Source organism: Coenobita brevimanus, chromosome 1 (genome assembly GCF_032717465.1).
Source record: "Coenobita brevimanus isolate Jiangsu-jjx chromosome 1, ASM3271746v2, whole genome shotgun sequence".
Taxonomy (NCBI): domain Eukaryota; kingdom Metazoa; phylum Arthropoda; class Malacostraca; order Decapoda; family Coenobitidae; genus Coenobita; species Coenobita brevimanus.
In genome coordinates, this window is record NC_136954.1 from 34300553 (window position 1) to 34319548 (window position 18996).

An 18996-nucleotide genomic window follows, 5' to 3' on the forward strand; every position below is an offset into this window, starting at 1 on the left:
CGCACTACACATGGCCATCAACTGAGCTGAAAAGGGGATCGGTAATTGTCAGGTTTGATAAGATAAAACTACATTTTCCCATAACAAACCCTTCTAACAAACTCTTCTCTTCCACTCTTCAGGTGAGAGGGTGAGGAGGCTTTGTTGATTAGTTAGTTATTTAGTTAGTTAGCTTGAAAGAGAGAGAGAGAGAGAGAGAGAGAGAGAGAGAGAGAGAGAGAGAGAGAGAGAGAGAGAGAGAGAGAGAGAGAGAGAGAGAGAGAGAGAGAGAGAGAGAGAGAGAGAACACTTAATATACCCAAACAGACCCTCACAGCAAACCCTCCTCATTCACTCTATAGGTTCCATTAGAAAAAGAACACACCTAATTCCCCCAGGTAAACTTTTCTAACAACCCTTTCCTTTCTCTCTGCAGGTGCCATCTTTGACCGTGACTCAAGGAACATACAGGGCGCCTTCCTCCACGCCATCAAGCAGTACAACCAAAACTACACCAGCCGCGGACTCGAGCTACACGCCTTCGTCGATATTATCAGCACTGCCGATGCCTTCAAGATCTCCAGACTGAGTGAGTGTTCGCCTTTGTATCCTCTTGAGTTTATGGTGATTTTTGGGTCTGTTCATGATCTGAAAGCGTGAGTCTTTGTTATGATGTGCAAGTTTTTGAAGTGAGTGAGTGTTCAGGTACTTCTCCTTGAGCTTTCAACGATTTTAACTCCATCTTGCAAAGTAACTCCATCTTGTGTAGTGTTTATAATTAGTGGATGCATAGGAAATGCAGTGATATAGGTAGGCTGCGAAGTAATGGCAATTTTTTGTGTGTCGGCGAGAGCATGTAAAGATTATCATACACGAAAGGATTGACCATGCTTGAGAGTCTCTTGAGTGTGTGAAAGAGTTTTGTTATTTGGGGTATATGTTATATACTGGAGGTGGAGCTGGAGCTAGTTCTGTGGCTAGGGTAAGGAGTGTTTGGAGAAAATTCAGGAAGCTGTTGTCTCCCCTGACACTGAGAGGGCTCTCCTTCCTTGCTGAGGGATCTTTGTATGCGGCATGTGCTAGGAATGTAATTTTGTTAGGAAGAGGCAGTAAAGGAAGAGGATATTTGTAGACTCAGACGTACAGAAACGACATTTATTAGCTGGATGTGTAGTGTGTCCTTGAATGGGAGGCAGGGGGAAGGGGGTGGGGTTAAGATTATAATTGAAGAGTTGAGAGTTGGGGACGTGAATATATTATTACTGTGATGAGGAGGGGTAGATTGTGACAGTCTGGGCGTACTGAGAGGATGGGAGACGACAACTGGGTGTGGAAGGTGAGAAAAATGAGCGTCGACTGTACGGTAGCGAAGGGCGGAAGAAAAAAGATCGGGATGAGATCTTAGTGTGTGACCTCAGGGATAAGCGACTGAATAGGGAGGCTGCTAGAGATCGAGCGGCGTGAACAAGAGCCATTGGGTGACCAAGGCGGACGCATGCAAGCATGTTGGGCTTTTCCAAATGAAACGAAACGAAACGATTTAACCCTTTTCAACCCGGGGATGTTGGTTTGGTTACATTCTTGCAGATATTATTCTCATGACGATTTTATCATCGGGGGGGGGGGGGGGAGTTTCGGTTGATTTACACCTTCCCTTCGACCCGAGGACGGCATTTTGTTGATATTCTCACTGTCTCAGGCTAAGGTAGATATGGCCTTCTTTAGCGTCTGCTTTATTGGAGATCTTTCCTAAGCTGAATATAACCATCCATAGATAACAAGAATAAGCAAAAGAAAAACGAGAGAAAACATAAGAAGGAAAAGGAAAGACGTCTCTGGTATATAAAAAGTGTACGATCTCGATTTTTTTCCCTGTATTCTCAATTTCCAAGGATTTGTGACCCTCTCAGGCTCTGCAGATTAAGGGTCCTAGTGTAAATGGCTTTGGGGATTTCCTAACACCTCTTCCTTAGCGATTTATTCTGTCCCTCACACCTCCGTACCCTCTGCCATGTTAATGATGCAGACTATGTCGATATTTAAACGATAAAGATAACATGCAGCAGAATATGGAGGTGAAGTATGCTCAGTAAATTGCTGTGGAAAAGGCCCTAACACCAGTTCCATAGCGATTTATTATTGGCAACGTCTAGTTAATAAATTGCTGTGGAAAAGGCCCTAACACCTCTTCCCTAGCAATTTATTATTGGATACGTTTAGTTATTAAATTGCTGTGGAAAGGGCCAAAAATCTCCATCTCTCCATCTTGAATTCTGAGTTGTAACAAGAGATAAACGCTAAGGTATCATGCTAGCCACGAAAAAGTGCAGTGGAAAATTAATAATGTACAGCGGTAGTATTATGTATTTGTGCCACTGAGTTACGTGGATTACGCTGCAAAACGACGAAAATTTGGGCCAAGTTTTGCTGAAAGAACTATAGAAGGTACTCCTAAACTGAATACACAGGAAAATATGGCGAAAACAAAGGTGTACCAACAAGAGTCATTTTTTATCAGTCCCTGTTCATTGCAGAGTTGTATATTCTCAGACTAGGAGAAGGGCTGCTCGAATACACTCTTCTCCTTTCTGGCCTTGTCTAGTGGTCTAAGGCGTTGTCTTTAGTGAGAGTTGCTTTAGTGAAAGGTTGAGCTGCGTAATGACAAAGACAGAAGCGGTGTGTGTGTGTGTGTGTGTGTGTGTGTGTGTGTGTGTGTGTGTGTGTGTGTGTGTGTGTGCGCGCGCGCGCAGCCTCGAGGGAATAAATCATTATGCGACAAAATCATAAGGACAAAACCTTTTGAGAGGTATTGGTGATGAAAATTCATAAATTCGGCTCAGTTTAAGTGGGATATCAGGTAGTGTGGGAGAGTAGGGTCTTTAGAGCAACTGTGACGGAGGAGGGTTTGGAAGCTGTTAGTTCGTTCGTCTGTTTCCATCCACCTGACCTCAGTGAAGAGGTGGAGAGTACATCATTCCATCATTAAATTTTCCAAGACACTGTTTCTCTTATTATGTACTTTTGGCTCCATGCATGAAGTATTAACATTGATTTCGTGAAGCTTTTTATTTCGTTGTCTATTTCCTTCCCTCTGATGTCACTGGATAGATAGAGGACGTCATTGCGTAATTTTCATGTCATTTTTTTCCTCTATGTTTTTGAATCTTACTGCTTAGCATTACATTTTTCCCCGATTTTTTGGATTACAAATTAGGGCAAATTTTTGAAAGCTGTTAGTTACATCGGGTGTCTGTTTCCTCCCATCCTACGTCACTGAATAGGGAAAGAATATTTTTGTCGTTTGAAAGAGAGTTTTGCTTTTTATATTTCCCCATCTCGCTTCTTTGCATCACGTCGCGGGAAAGATGTTCATTTGTTGGTTATCTTCATTTGTCGTTATTGAGTAGGGACAGTACATAATTCCTTCAAGATTCTCTCTCTCTCTCTCTCTCTCTCTCTCTCTCTCATTAAGAAAGAAAATAAACTTCGTAATCTCACTCTTAAACTTGCTTCTAGTACCCTTGTCAGTTCCTCTCTGTGGGTTAATAAAGTTCCCCAAGTTCGCACCACAAGTAACCCAACATTATTACACTTTACTCCTGCTTCCACTACACGGCTTTATCTGGCTTTACCAATTGATCCTCATGATTATCTTGTGTGTTAGACTCTTGCTGCTTAGAGAATATTGGACTCAACCTAGGAAAGGCCCAGCTAGGAGGAAGTGCTAAAGAGTTTGCCTATTTTCTCTAGTTCGAAAGTTCCTTCTAAACTTCTGTCTGTCTGCCTGTCTGTCTGTCTATCTGTCTATCTATCTATCTATCTATCTATCTATCTATCTATCTGTTACCAGACGCTGTAATTCCGTAAAGGGTGGGCACATGGGAATCGCCTCCACGTCTCTCTCCCTCAAACTCATACCCCCCCCTCTCATAGATCTCTCCATTCCATCCCTCCATCTCATCCTCGGCCTTCCCCTTCTCGTCACCCACATACACTTATCTAGTCAGTCTCTCATTTTTCGTTCTTTCCACATAATCAAAACATTTCCGAGTATTTCTCATGACACATTGAATCGCACCCACATCAACCACAACGTTCCTTCCTTCGAACTTCCTTCTAAAGTTAATATTTTTTCTAGATATAGCTAAAATAAAATATGTCATCGTAGAGATGGGATGAGAATTTTTATATAAAATACATTAAAAGACTAAGTCACAAATATGTGTGAAATTATCCAGATGTCTTGAAACAGTAGACGATAGCTTGATATTCCACTGCACTTTTTTTTTCCAGCGAGTTGTACTTCCTGTAAATATATATGTGGCGGGGATGTACTCGGTAGCATACTCGTCTCGTAAGCAAGAAATCCCAGGTTCGATTCCTGGACGGACTATGAGAGCTTTAGGCAGATCTTCTTTGCACTATAGTTTGTTCATACATAGAACTTAATCAGGGACCCTGATATAAAAAGACACGTCGTTATTCTAGGTGAAGAAACCACAAACTCTTAATGCACAGACATCCAACGCCATCTGTGTCACATGCACCTCACGTCGTCCCTACACATCCCTTCCCTGCACGATCTGAGCGATCGTGAGAAGGCTTCATGGCTGCAGCACCTAGTAATAGAGAGGTTCAGTCCTGTAGTGGACTGTAAAGGTTGCCGTATCATCTTTTGTGTATGTATTTATTTATATGCGCGCGCGCGCGTTCGTGTGTGTGTGTGTGTGTGTGTGTGTGTGTGTGTGTGTGTGTGTGTGTGTGTGTGTGTGTGTTATTGAAAGAGCTAAATTCTCTGAGATGGCTTGGCAATGTGGAGGCGATGGAAAATGTGAGACTGACTAGAAGAGTGTGTTTGAGTAAAATGGAGGGCGAGAGGGGGAGGGGGAGACGGAGGATGAGGTGGAAGATGGAGTGGAGAGATATATGAGAGGCGTGTGTGAGCTGGTGGAAGTGCAGCCAGATGGGGAAGGACAAGGTGGTACCGTATGGAGGCGATTTTTTTTAGGCCACCCCATATGAGATTAAGGCGTCTGGCTTTATACGTATGTATGTTTGTATGTATGTATATGTACTTATGTATGTATCGGATTATACATCTCTAACATGGACGACCAGTTCTGCCATCCGTAGATCCCAGGAACACTTTTTTCTCGGTAGAGAAATGTCTCTCCCCCACCCAGTGCTTCACCCACAGGTATACGCCGGTTGTATAAGACTTAAGGAGTGCAGGTGGGACGTGCATGTGGGAAATTGGTGTTGGAATGTTTGTGAGTTATGGAGTCTGTATGTCATCGATAGAACCTAGAAAATGTGGAAACATGTGATAACACTTGAACAGCATACTACCATACCTTCTCTTTTTTACCCCGATGCAGGGCCTAGTTGTTAGCAGCATTACTGACTACGAAGCTGCCAGCCCGATAGCGCCGGGTTTGAATCCTGGTGTTGGCAGCTGACACCGCGGGACTCAGGTGTCATGCCCTTTGTGAGTTAGTAGGTTAAATGAGTATTTTGTGTAACATCTAGGGAGGGTAACTTTGGTGACCTGGGTGAGACGCTGGCTTTGTATTACAAGATAGTAGGTGAACAACCCGCCACAGGCTCACAGACAGTAACTGAGCACTGTGGCTAAGCGCTTCTTGGCGTTTGGCCCCACCTGTATATTTTACCGGGTGTGATCAGTCCCAGGTCAGGACTTTTAGAAGCACACACTACCAACCAGCTCGCCGGAGGCTATAGATTTAGGTGAAGGTTTCTATTAGCAAATCCCTCCAAATTCATTGATGCTTAAAAACAAGTTTGAAAATTGCAGAAAGCGAAATGAGACTAAAGCAGGTCACAAGTTATTGAGCCTCACAACTCGGCATGTTACAAAGGTCACTGTGGGACATCTGAAGCCTTTGTCCCTCTTAAACACGGCCGATCTCATTTCATTATGCAGGTGAACGTCTGAGGCAGTTGCAAGAAGGGGAAGCAACGACATTTGTACATGAAAGTTTCAGCTTCCGTAATAGAGCTGGAACAGGGAGGCGCATACACTGCGTTAAGACCGAACTAGAAAGGAATGAACTCAGTAGTAGATGGGAAGGAGGACTGAGGGAAATTTGAGGAGAAGGGAAGGACGGGCGAGGGAGAAGTGAAGGAGAATTCAGGGAAAGAGGGGGGGTTGAGTGAAGGAGGAAGGGATAAAGGAAAGAGGGAGGCTTGAGGGAGGAGTAAAGAAGAGAGGTATAAGGAAGAGAGGAAGGGAGGGGAAAGGGGAGGAACGGGTAAGGAAAAATTTGGGAAGAAATGAGGGAGATGATGATGATGGAAGCATGAGGTGGAGTGAGAGAGCAGTGATTAGAGGTGAAATGGCGTGAGAGAGGAGTGAGGTAGAGATGAGGTAAAGAATTGAGGCAGCGTATAAGGGGGAGAGAGAGGTGACAGAGGAAGAGGAGGGAAGGAATAACATGGGAGATGTGAGGTAGGGATTAGAAAGAAGAGAGGAGCACAGAGGGGGGTGCAAATGAAGACACAAGTACTGCATTACACCCTTTGCATTGCACATTTAATAGTCGTAACACCTTCAGCGCACTCCCAGCATCAACTTGTCCCCCAAATCCCCATCTTCCTTAAATCCCTAACGCCACCTACTATATCGCTCGGAGGATGTGTGACCCTTTTAGGAATCTGGTTACTGCCGCCATAAGCCTGTAGAGGTGCCTATAAACTCGCTTCAGCGCACCTGTAGTGTGTCGAGACTTTGTAAGTGCATTTAAAAACTCTCATAACACTTTCTTGTATATTCACCTCGATGCAGACGCTTAGCATAAATGAATGTCGAAGGAAGTGGTCAAAGAGTTTTCTGCCAACTCACGACCAGTTAAGATAAAGTTTAAAGAAAAGAACAACGAAGAAGGACAAGAAGAGGAGGTGGAGGAGGAGGAAAAAAAAAAAAGAAGGCTTCTGTTTATGCCTATCAGCTGTACGAGCCATTAACCCTTTCAGGCCAAGGACGTAGGACAAGAGTTGCAGCAAAACTTTTCCCTGATATACAGATTCCTCGTGTTCTTTATACCGTAAACTTAGCGAATGTTATGGCTTTCTGAGAATTTTCATCTCTGCTCCGATGCTGCTGACAAAACCTACAGCGCTTCGTGCCAGAACATTCCCACATTAAAGATGACTCACAGACGCAAAGAGAATATGATACTGACGCTGCTGATGAGAGAGAGAGAGAGAGAGAGAGAGAGAGAGAGAGAGAGAGAGAGAGAGAGAGAGAGAGAGAGAGAGAGGAGCCTGTGTTTCCGTGTGCCTGGCAGGATCCTTTACCAACAACAGAATATCGCTTGCGCACACAGCCATATTAAGTTACAAACACACAGTTAAGGGACGATACTACCTTTGATACATACACGGCAATACTCTGCACTCATTGTATATACATATTTCAGCACTCAGTCCCATTTGTACACACACACACACACACACACACACACACACACACACACACACACACACACACACACACACACACACACACACACACACACACACACACACACACACACACACTGTTGCTCTTTTTTCACCACAGTCACTCACACACGTACGTGGACGTAAATACACACATAATTGCACACGTATACACATACAATTTTTGTATAGCCTATTAAATTTCGGTAATTTTACACCTATGTGCGAGCGCACACACACACACACACACACACACACACACACACACACACACACACAGAGTCAAACTTACCTGTATTTCTGTGTTTGTCAATCTGTGTGTGTGTGTGTTTGTGTGTGTGTGTGTGTGTGTGTGTGTGTGTGTGTGTGTGTGTGTGTGTATTTTTCAGAGTATGTGTATCTGTTTTGTGTTTATGTACGTCTCTTAGTTGGTGACTGGTACACTGTGAGTTTGTTCTGGCGGTGTGTTTAAATTAAAAGCAGTACAGTAAGCATTTCTTTAATTTACTTATTATTCATCTTCATTTCCATCGTCGTCGTCGTCGTCGCTTTATTTCCCATCACTCATTTAAGATGGATGTTCTGAACTGGAGGGTTTAGATACAGCCTTTGCGGAGCCCTTCACCACCAGGGCAGTCTCCTTATCTTAAAAAATAAATAGCAAGAAAATATTAATATTACAAAGGTGTGTGTGTGTGTGTGTGTGTGTGTGTGTGTGTGTGTGTGTGTGTGTAATTGGGTCGCTGCTGCATTATGGTGTATGTGTGGCTGTGTATGTGGGGCTTTACTACTTTCACTTCAGCTTGGCCTAAATTTGTCATGTTGTCATCCTGAATGCTGATTTGCAACAAGAGTTTGACAACAAAATATGATGTTAATCACGAGGAGGGCTTTGGAAAGGATGTTGAACAGTAGAATTGTCTTTTTCTTCACTGAGCTACGTGAAACAAACTGCAAAACGCCAGGAATCTGGGTAGATTTAAGGATAATAGAGTATAGTCATTATAAAATACCTAGAGATAGTAAGTATTAAATTTTAGGAAGGATAATATGTGATGGAGTGGTTGATGTATTGTGGTTTGGTTGTGTGTGTGGGGGGGGGGGGCAGCATGAGTGAGAGTGAGTTCTCGTGGGAGGCGTTATGTCGCCATGATTATTCATTGCGTCTTGGGCTGAACCGAGTGGATAGGGAAAGGGGAAGGGAGAAGGAATTCAGGGATGATGAGAGATGAGAAAGTGAGAAATGGAGAAAGTGCAGAGAAGAGGAGAGGGAGAAAAGAGAGGAGATATAGTAAGAGAGATATGGAGACAGTAAGAGGGGAGATATGAAGAAGGAGAGGAGAGAGAGAGCAAGGAAAGTTGGGAAGGAGAGGACAGATGGAGAGCGGTATGGAGGAAAACTGTGTGTGTGTGTGTGTGTGTGTGTGTGTGTGTGTGTGTGTGCAGAGAGAGAGAGAGAGAGAGAGAGAGAGAGAGAGAGAGAGAGAGAGAGAGAGAGATCTGGAAAGCGAAAGTCACTACTGACTGATGTTCATATTCTTGGTTGCATATGAGGCATCGTACCACATCTTTCTGAACATATTTAGCATATTACACTTACTCCTCTTCGGTTCATCCATGATCTGAGCTGCAAGTCCCATCCAGTCATACACGGTGATTTCACCCTCGACATATCCACCCGCTATTCCTAGCGTCCATCACACCTGTTAATAAACCAGTCATGAGACGAGGCTGTGGCACACGTGATTTGTCAGCTATAATTTTCGACTGAGGTAAAAGAGTTCTTGGTTCTTGGCGCATCAGACCCTTAATTTCCACATCTTTCGCCGGCCAATATCTTTCACAGGGAAATATACCCTAATGTATGGAATAAATTCATATGGCATCGTTCGAAACAAAAGTGAATAGATCTTACATTAAAAACAATATATATCCAGGCCTTCTTGTCTTGTTACCTGTGTGTGTGTGTGTGTGTGTGTGTGTGTGTGTGTGTAAATGCAGAAAAAGGACAAAGGTTTTGTGTATGCAGTGGGTGGGTCGGGGCTTCAAGAGATGGCAGTTCCGGGATGCGGCACATCAGAGGCTGCTGCCGGCAAGGTCTCTCAAGTCTTTTTCGTGGCAGGGAAGGATTTTTATTATAATATGATGATGATACACAATATATTAAACATTACATATGAATACTTAGGCACATTGCACATGTCTGCTACATACGAGTATGTCTGTGCCACAGCTTCTGTCTTGTCTGTCATGACACAAAGCAAGTGGGATGGTTATGCATCAAAACACTTTCTCTTACAGCAGTGTCCTTACCAGATAATACACTATGAGCACTTAACTGCACTGGTTGGTCTCAGATCACTACTGCCAAGAAAATAATTCTACGACTTATGCAGCGAAGTGGCTTATGGTGCATCATTTAAATATCTAGGGCAGCTCACATCCCACATATTTGTAGATCTGCTGTATCTGGAGTAGCCTCTGAAGTAACCCAATTTTTGTGTTTTGCTCTGCAGCCCGACCACATGCAAAGGTTGGAGTAAAGGCGGCACAAGGAGAGGAGAAGGATGTACGAGGACAAGGGGTGTAAGGAGAGGAGGGCGTGAAAAGGAGGGTAGGAGGGGATAATGGAGAGCAGGAAAGTATAAGGAAGGGCAGGGGGTGTCAGGAAGGGGACCAGGGAATATATGGGAGAAGAGGGACGGTGTAAGTGGAGACAGGGATGATGTAAAGGGGAAGGAGGATGCAAGGAAGTGGGGGGATGGGATGTAAGGTGGGCAGAGAGGTGGAAGGGAGGACAGCGCCAGTATAAAGGAGGGGAGTTTCGTAAGATCAGAAGGATGTAGGGTTGGGTGGATGTAAGGACAAGAGGGTGTTAAGGGACAGAAGGGTGCAAGGGGGGGGGAGCAGGGAGGAGGGGGGCAAAAGTAGGTCCTATAGCAGTTGTAGAATATTCCATTCCAGGCTGAGAGAGATCGGAAGTCCCTCCAGCGATAACCTCGTCGATTGCCCTTTGATGAAAAATACGGTAAATTGCGTGGCGGCGTGCAGGAGAGAGCTAACGTGTGTGTGTGTGTGTGTGTGTGTCTGAGAGAGAGAGAGAGAGAGAGTTTAATTTCCTCATTGACCCCTCTCTCTCTCTCTCACACACACACACACACACACACACACACACACACACACACACACACACACACACACACACACACACACACACACACACACACACACACACACACACACACACACACACACACACACACACACACACACACACACACACACACACACACACACACACACACACACACACACACACACACACACACACACACACACACACACACACACACACACACACACACACACACACACACACACACACACACACACACACACACACACACACACACACACACACACACACACACACACACACACACACACACACACACACACACACACACACACACACACACACACACACACACACACACACACACACACACACACACACACACACACACACACACACACACACACACACACACACACACACACACACACACACACACACACACACACACACACACACACACACACACACACACACACACACACACACACACACACACACACACACACACACACACACACACACACACACACACACACACACACACACACACTTAACTTGTTCCTGTTCTGTCACAATCTCCGACCCTCAAAAGAGTTTTCCCTCTTCCTTTCACGTCTCTTTTTTCTTTTCCATTTTCTCTTCTTCATTTATGTTTGTTTTTCTCGTATTCCTTTCATTTTTTTATTTTTTTATTTTCCCCCATATGTTTCGGTAATTCCACTATGCTTATTCATTCCACTTGCCTTTTCTGTTACATCTCTCACACCACACTGTACCACACCAAAACAAAAGAGAGCCAATTCAAGATCCGTTCATTTCGAGATGCCTCGACACACTGCGTTTGAAAGACTGTAGATCATAGGAAGTAGGAAATACAGACAGAGGGAAACAGTTCCAGAGTTGACCTGTTTCATAAATGAAGGACCGGGAGTAACGATTAACTCTTGCATTAGAGAGCTGGACAGAAAAGGGATGAGAGTTTGTTGCTAGACGGGTGCTACACGCCCGTCGTAGAGGTGGAGGGATGCAAGCAGACAGTTCAGAGGAGCAATGACCATTGAAGTAGCGATAGAAAAGAGATAAAGATGCAACAGTGCGGCGAAGAGACAGAGGTTGATGGAAGCCAGTAAGAGGAGGTGAGTTAATGAGACGGAAAGCTTTAGACTCCACCCTTTGTTGTGTTTACCAGTTTATCGTGTATTTTTGTGTGTGCATGGTTACCAGTTTATTCTTTTAAAGTAATTACAACCGGAGTGTTGTATGATATTTTTTGTGATAGCATGTTGTGTTGAACGTCAGAGAGGGGTAGTTCAGTGGTTAGAGTGGTTGATCAGTTGCTATCCTAGGCAAGGTAGTGGTTCAGGAGTGAAGGTACGGGCAGGCAACTGGTGAGCGGCCTGGTGACTGGACTTGCTGTGAGAGGATATTGGTTTTCTGTTGTTGTGTAAAAGAAAAATTTGTGAAGTGAAATGTAGAGACAGTGCTGAGAGATGGAGGGAGGGGGTTGGAATGAGGGAGAGGGAAGAGAAACAGGAGAGAAGGATGATGGAAGGGAAGAGGGAGAAAAGGTGAGTGAGAATAGCAAGTAGTCTTCCTTTTGATGCCTTGTATGCGAGTATGTGAACCCGTGACAGAGCGTTAATGGTGATAAGTAGTTTTCAGGTTCTTATGATTCACTGCCAGCAAAATAAAATCGTGTTATAAAATACTGAGTTAGTCCGACCATGAGGGGGTTAAAGCCGTGAAGAATGCGTACAATGCGTCTTCGTTAACGTCAGGGAAGCGACAAATTTCTTTGACATTTCTCTCTCGGTGACAACACCAATCTTTGGACCACTGAGAGAGAGAGAGAGATAGTAGCGGTGGAAGTAAAGAAAAGGGGGTGGGGGCAAAGATATGGGTGGAAAATGGATTATGGGTGGAAGTGGGAGGGCATGAGTGACCCAAAGGAAATTGATCATGTACAATAATAATAATTTAAATATAATGATGGTTTATTTCAATGTTTTCTCCCGCAAAAACAACAAGAACAAGAACAGGACAAGCTCGCATTAGTCACCTATCCATGGCACCTTAAAAAATATATATATCACCTAAGAGACTAATCTAACCATGCCGAACCTAACCTTATTTAACCCAGCCTAACATAGCATAATCTGAACTAGCATGTGCGCCTAACCTCATATAACATAGCAGTAAATCTAAACAAATATATCATCAGCCTACTCTAACATAATCTACCGTAAACTATAATCAGCTTAACCTAACCTAACCTGATATAAGCTATCTTATCCCGGGAACGATATTTAAGAGTTTGACTTCAGACTAAGAGACTGGATATAGAGGCTGCTAGAGATCGAGCAGCGTTGTGAGCCGACATTAGATCATCAAGGTCATCGCCTGTAAGGATGTTGTAACCTTTCTAAATGAACGAACGAACGAAAAATCCTCTTGAGCTAACCAATTTTAAAACCTCCCTTTCCTCCCCTTCCTCAGTGTTCATATGGCAATAATTCCCTAAATATTCTTGTTTTCCCGTCGCAGTGCCAGATTATTGCAAGAGGATTCTCTCTCTCTCTCTCTCTCTCTCTCTCTCTCTCTCTCTCTCTCTCTCTCTCTTCCTACCACTCACCACTGTCCCACAACTCTTCCCCATCTTTCCTACTCCCTCCCCATCCTCTCGACTATCCTAATCCCCTTTCCCCTCCCCCCATTCTATCCTCTCCTTCCCTCCCCCTTCCCACTCGTTCCTACCCCCTCCCCTTTCTGTCGTCTGTCCCAGTCCCCTATCCTTTCTTATTCTTGCCCTCCCTCTCATCTTCTTCCTTCTCCCCTCTTTGCTATTCTCCCTCATCTTTCCTCCTTCTCCCCTTCACTATCCCTCTCTTCTGTCTCCTCCCTCCCCCTCATTCCACCTCTTTTTCTTCTCCATCTCTCATCGCTGTCTCCACATTATAACTTTGGACAAAACTGCCAGCCAATTGCATTTTCAGATTTATCTCGTTTGATATTAGATTTCGAGAACTTGTAGAAGGCGTTGGTTGTGGTGATAGTGGTGGTGAAGGTAGTGATGGTACTTGTGGTGATAGTGGTGAAGTTAGTGATGCAGTTGTGGTGGTGATGAAGGTAGCGGTGGTACTTGTGGTAGTGATGAAGGTAGCGGTGGTACTTGTGGTAGTGATGAAGGTAGTGGCGAAGGTAATACTGTATTGGTAGTTGTGGTGATGATGGTGAAGGTAGCGATGTAGTTGTGGTGGTATTGAAGGTAGTGATGTGGTTGTGGTGGTGGTGAAGGCAGTGATGGCAGTTGTGGTGGTGGTGAAAGTAAGATTGGTAGTTGTGGTGGTTGTGAAGGTAGGATTGGTAGTTATGGTGGTGAATATCATTGTTTAGAGATAACAGGAACAATGTACTGTATATCCTTTGTGAATAGTATCGCCTAGAAATAACAAGAATAAGAGTAAAGCTTATGTCCTCGTGCTGAAGTAGTCACGAAGCTCAGTTTCATGGGTTCATCTACTGTACATAATAAAGTCATTAAAACCATTAATAACTACTAACATCGCCAGTACGGTGACGATTTTCATTCCATTCTTGACTCTTGATATTAAAATTCGGATCTTTTTGTTCTATTTTGAGAGTCCCTTTGAGCTGCAGGGGTTAAATAAACACTAGCCATCATTAACACATTCACAAAGCCTGTAGTGGATAGCTATAGCCTTCATTAACCCCTTTGCAAAATAAAATAGCCTAGTTTGGTAGTAGCACGAATGATGATGACGACATTTTACGTTATTCTTTATCTATGTCACAAAAGACTTTGTAACTTCTTTGTAGTGATGTTTTATATATATTTGACTTGTGGACGAACGGTTGTTATAAGTGAGTAGCTTTGTAAGTGGATAATCTTGGTTCCCTTTTGTCATGCAATGACAGGAGAGGTAAAGATTACTATGGGACTATTTTTATTTGTCTTGGAAATATTAACAAAGTCTCACACACGAGTGAAGTATAAGTAGAGTCCCGCCTGCTACCTCCTGTCTCGCTCTCTCTCTCTCTCTCTCTCTCTCTCTCTCTCTCTCTCTCTTCCATGTTGCTAAGCCCTTCTCCCTACTACTTGCCTGTTCTATGGTCTGTCTCCTTCTGCCTCTGCTTCCTAAATTCTGGTGTAGCAGGGGTCGTGTCACGTGTGTTACACTGTGGGTGGAAAGTTCTAGAAGCCTGTGTGTGAGTATGTGTGTATGGTCACGAGGCGCTGTCGTGTGCCTATAAAGCATTCCTTGAGTTAAGAGTGTGTAAGCATGTTTAGCACTGCTCGATTCTCGCAGACACAATACCTTCTTATCATCTGACTTCCTGCATCTATCTGTCTCTCTGTCTATCTGTTTATCTATTATGATTTGTAATTATAATATGGAGTCCTAACATATGCTCGGCCGCGCCGCTGAATGTCCTCCGACAGCAATCATCATTGACATATGCTAATCTATTAGTACATAATATTGATTATAATATTGTATACATGTAATATTCATAGTAAATTGCAATGATCTAGTAATATTACATTTTAAACAAGTTGTATACATAATTGAACAAATGCAATGGTTGTTGTATGACATTTTGTAAGGTGTATGTATAACAGACATACGCATATAATTGTGCAATGGTAATACTGCTAGGTTATTACATTACATATTAAGTTATCCCTTTAGTAATGTCTAAAATTTCACCTAACTTGTAAGATGATTCTGGTAATACAGAATTGTGGTATAATTGTATGACTTTACATAATATTGTAGTAATATTGTGGTAATACATAATTGTAACATGTTATGAATTGTTACATAATATTGTGGTAATGCATAATTGTGTTGGCCTTATAATTGTAGTTACATTTTGTTAATGCAACTGTTACATACTTGTCTTGGCCCTATAATTGTAGTTAAAGTTACATAAAAGTTACGTCTTGTTAATGCAACTGTTACATAATTGTTACATATTGTTTGTAGTTACATAATTGTAGTTAAAGTTACATAAAAGTTACATCTTGTTAATGCGACTGTTACATAATTGTTACATATTTTTTGTAGTTACATAATTGTAGTTAAAGTTACATAAAAGTTACATCTTGTTAATGCAACTGTTACATAATTGTTACATATTGTTTGTAGTTACATAATTGTAATAATTGCAGTCCTGACAATGAGTCCGGTCATGCTGCGGTCGATGATATGATGTGCCCTGCCACTAGCTTGTGGGTACAACAATTTGCTTTTTTGTTTGTAGTTTATGTGGTATTTTGGCTATTGTAGTAACACTTACACTTATTTTCATTTGTTTGTTATGTGATCTTACTCTATTTCTTTTTCTTTTTTTTTTCTTTTTTTTTTTTGAATGTATTGATTTTCTATAGTTTGTTTTTCTTCGTTTGTCTACGCTTTTTCTGTGTTGTTCATGGTTGCATAATTGCTGGCTAATTTCCTAGGGACCCTTTTTTAAGGTTTAGTTTATATTGCACAGATATTACTGAAAATGATATTATATAGTCCCATATTTTGTTATTTTATATAAAAAAAATATATACACTATATACAGTATTGACTACTGTATATACACTGACTTGTTGTTCACTTGTACCTATCGTGGGCAATATATGTGTCAGCACTGTGTGGAAATCTTTGTCTTCACGATTGTGTTGAAGATGTTCATTCTTGCTAACGTCATTTGTGTTGGCCATTTTTTTTTTCTGGTTTTCCTTGTAACATAATTTATCTGTTTCCACTAGGTAGCTTTAATTAATAAATGTTTAATACAGTTCTTTTAATCGCTCACTGAGCAGCTGTGATAGTATATTTTCTTTATTACTTTGTGGATGTAATAATGTATAGCTGTATGTATGAAACACGTATTTTATGTAGGTATAAATGGTAACACTCGTTGGTAGTAAATAACTGTTATAATAAATTAATGAATATATACAGCATAGAATATTTATTGTTGGTGCAAGTATTTAATGATTGAATTATGATGATAATTGAAGTAGGTATATGAATTTAAGTTGTAATTATACAGCAGGTTTTATATGTTTGTGCAAAATGTGTTGTCTGTCACTGTGTATCGTATGAATGAAGTAACTATGTAACTCACTAATTTTTTACCGTGGTGGGAATGGTGTGAGTGGTGTTGCACGTGGTGATAGCGTTGTTCTTCACGGGTTGATTGACATGTTGTGGGGTGTCAGACACACGGCTTGGCGTCGTTTCGGCACACGTATGGTGACGTCGACTTCCCACACTGGTAGCTGTGGTGAGTAAATGAGTAGCGATGAATAACTTGAGTGAAGATGAGTGAGTAAGATGAGTTATGAATATGGACTTGGTATTTGCTTCATCGTCTTGACCTCTTCACTCCTGCGTCAGCGGTGGGGGTTGGGTGGATGTAGCAGAGAGAGGAGGGTGAGGTCTGGTGGTTGTGAGTTGTGAGTCGTATCTCACTCTTCGTTGGTTTGTTTTGTTTTTTCTTTCTTGATGTATTCTCGGTCCCTTTTTCTTGTGATTTACTCGTTGTAGGATGAAGACTGCCGCTACTTGTAGGAGCGTGTAGAAGATTATACAGACGACTCGTAGAGTTGTTACTTGTAGTTGATTGTAGATTGTTGTAGTTCGTTGGTTCGTCGTAGAAATTGCAAGATTGTTTGTATCAGTACTTTGTTAAATTACTGGCAAGGCGTCCTGTGACCTCTTCACCTCTACATCAGCATGATGACTGGGGAGACGGAGGGGGCTGGTTGGAGAGAATACTGTCAGGAGCTGGTTGTGAGTTGTTGGCTGTGAGAGGTATTTTTTTGTTTTCAATCTTGATATTTTGTAGGAATTCACTGTTGATTCGTAGACGAGGTTCGTATACATTTGCTGCTACCAAATGTCACAAAAGACTGTAACTTCTTTGTAGTGATGTTTTATATATATTTGACTTGTGGACGAGCGGTTGTTATAAGTGAGTAGCTTTGTAGTGGGTAATCTTGGTTGCTTTTTGTCATGCAATGACAGTAGAGGTAAAGATTAGTATAGGACTATTTTTATTTGTCTTGGAAATATTAACAAAGTCTCACACACGAGTGAAGTATAAGTAGAGTCCCGCCTGCTACCTCCTGTCTTGCTCTCTCTCTCTCTCTTCCATGTTGCTAAGCCCTTCTCCCTACTACTTGCCTGTTCTATGGTCTGTCTCCTTCTGCCTCTGCTTCCTAAATTCTGGTGTAGCAGGGGTCGTGTCACGTGTGTTACACTGTGGTTGGAAAGTTCTAGAAGCCTGTGTGTGAGTATGTGTGTATGGTCACGAGGCACTGTCGTGTGCCTATAAAGCATTCCTTGAGTTAAGAGTGTGTAAGCATGTTTAGCACTGCTCAATTCTCGCAGACACAATACCTTCTCATCATCTGACTTCCTGCTTCTATCTGTCTCTCTGTCTATCTATTTATCTATTTATCTATTATGATTTGTAATTATAATATGGAGTCCTAACATCACACGATTTTCTTCAGCGTAGGATTAGTTACACGCATTAAAGGAGTTGTGTGAAGGCTGCGTCTACCCTCTCCGTTTCCAAAAGTCTCCTTGTTGTAGTAGCAGGATTAAAAATCAACCCTGCATCATTTGATTGAAGGGGTCGCGACATCACCACGTTGACATAATTCATTTTTATCGGTGCTCCCTCCAAATGGTTTTATTCAAATTAAAGACTACTTTTCAAACACGAAGGGCTAGACAGCTTTAATTAATCCCATCGCTACAGAAAATTCTTCATAGCTTGAATAATATCGTCTCCAGATAACAAGAATAAAAGGAAATTTGATCATAGGAGTTAAGAAGCTCACGTTAATGGTGTTCATTTGCATAATTAAGTCAGTATGGCCATTTATGATCATTATAAATATCCAGTTCATCATAAATTGGGCTTAGACGCAGTCTAGGGGATTAGGAGCTGACGTGGCACACGAAATACAGTATAAAGGTTAATGGTGTGGTGGTAGTAGCAGCAGTGGTGGTGGTAGCAGTAGTAGTGGTGGTCGGCAGGCGTTGCGGTGTGTGTGTGTGTGTGTGTGTGTGTGTGTGTGTGAACAAAAAGTCTTGTAAATTTGGAGCACATTTGGCATATACGCTGAATAATGGACTGGAAAGAGGCGATGATGAGTGCAGATCCATGGAAGGTCAACGCTATACGAAGTGGAAGGGCTTGCTGTAGCTTTCATTAACCAAGTCACTAAAAGAGTTGTCCCATAAGCTGAACAAAATCGTCTGGAGGTAGATATAAGCTTGCATTAAAAATCTGAAATTAACACGTTGATTGTACTGACTTCCTTTTGCAGATGTTCTTATTCTCATCTTAGGGGCGTCTTGTACTACTGATGTTCTTATTCT

General features: G+C 42.3%; 1 protein-coding gene across 1 annotated transcript in view; it reads left to right on the plus strand.

The window, feature by feature from the left end:
* LOC145393576 (glutamate receptor 1-like) overlaps positions 1–18996 on the plus strand; it is a 732257-nt gene that overhangs the window by 14539 nt on the left and 698722 nt on the right. The window contains exon 2 of the mRNA XM_080267710.1: positions 416–568. Within this exon, the coding sequence (XP_080123836.1) occupies positions 416–568 (153 nt within the window). The remainder of the gene's footprint in view (positions 1–415; positions 569–18996) is intronic.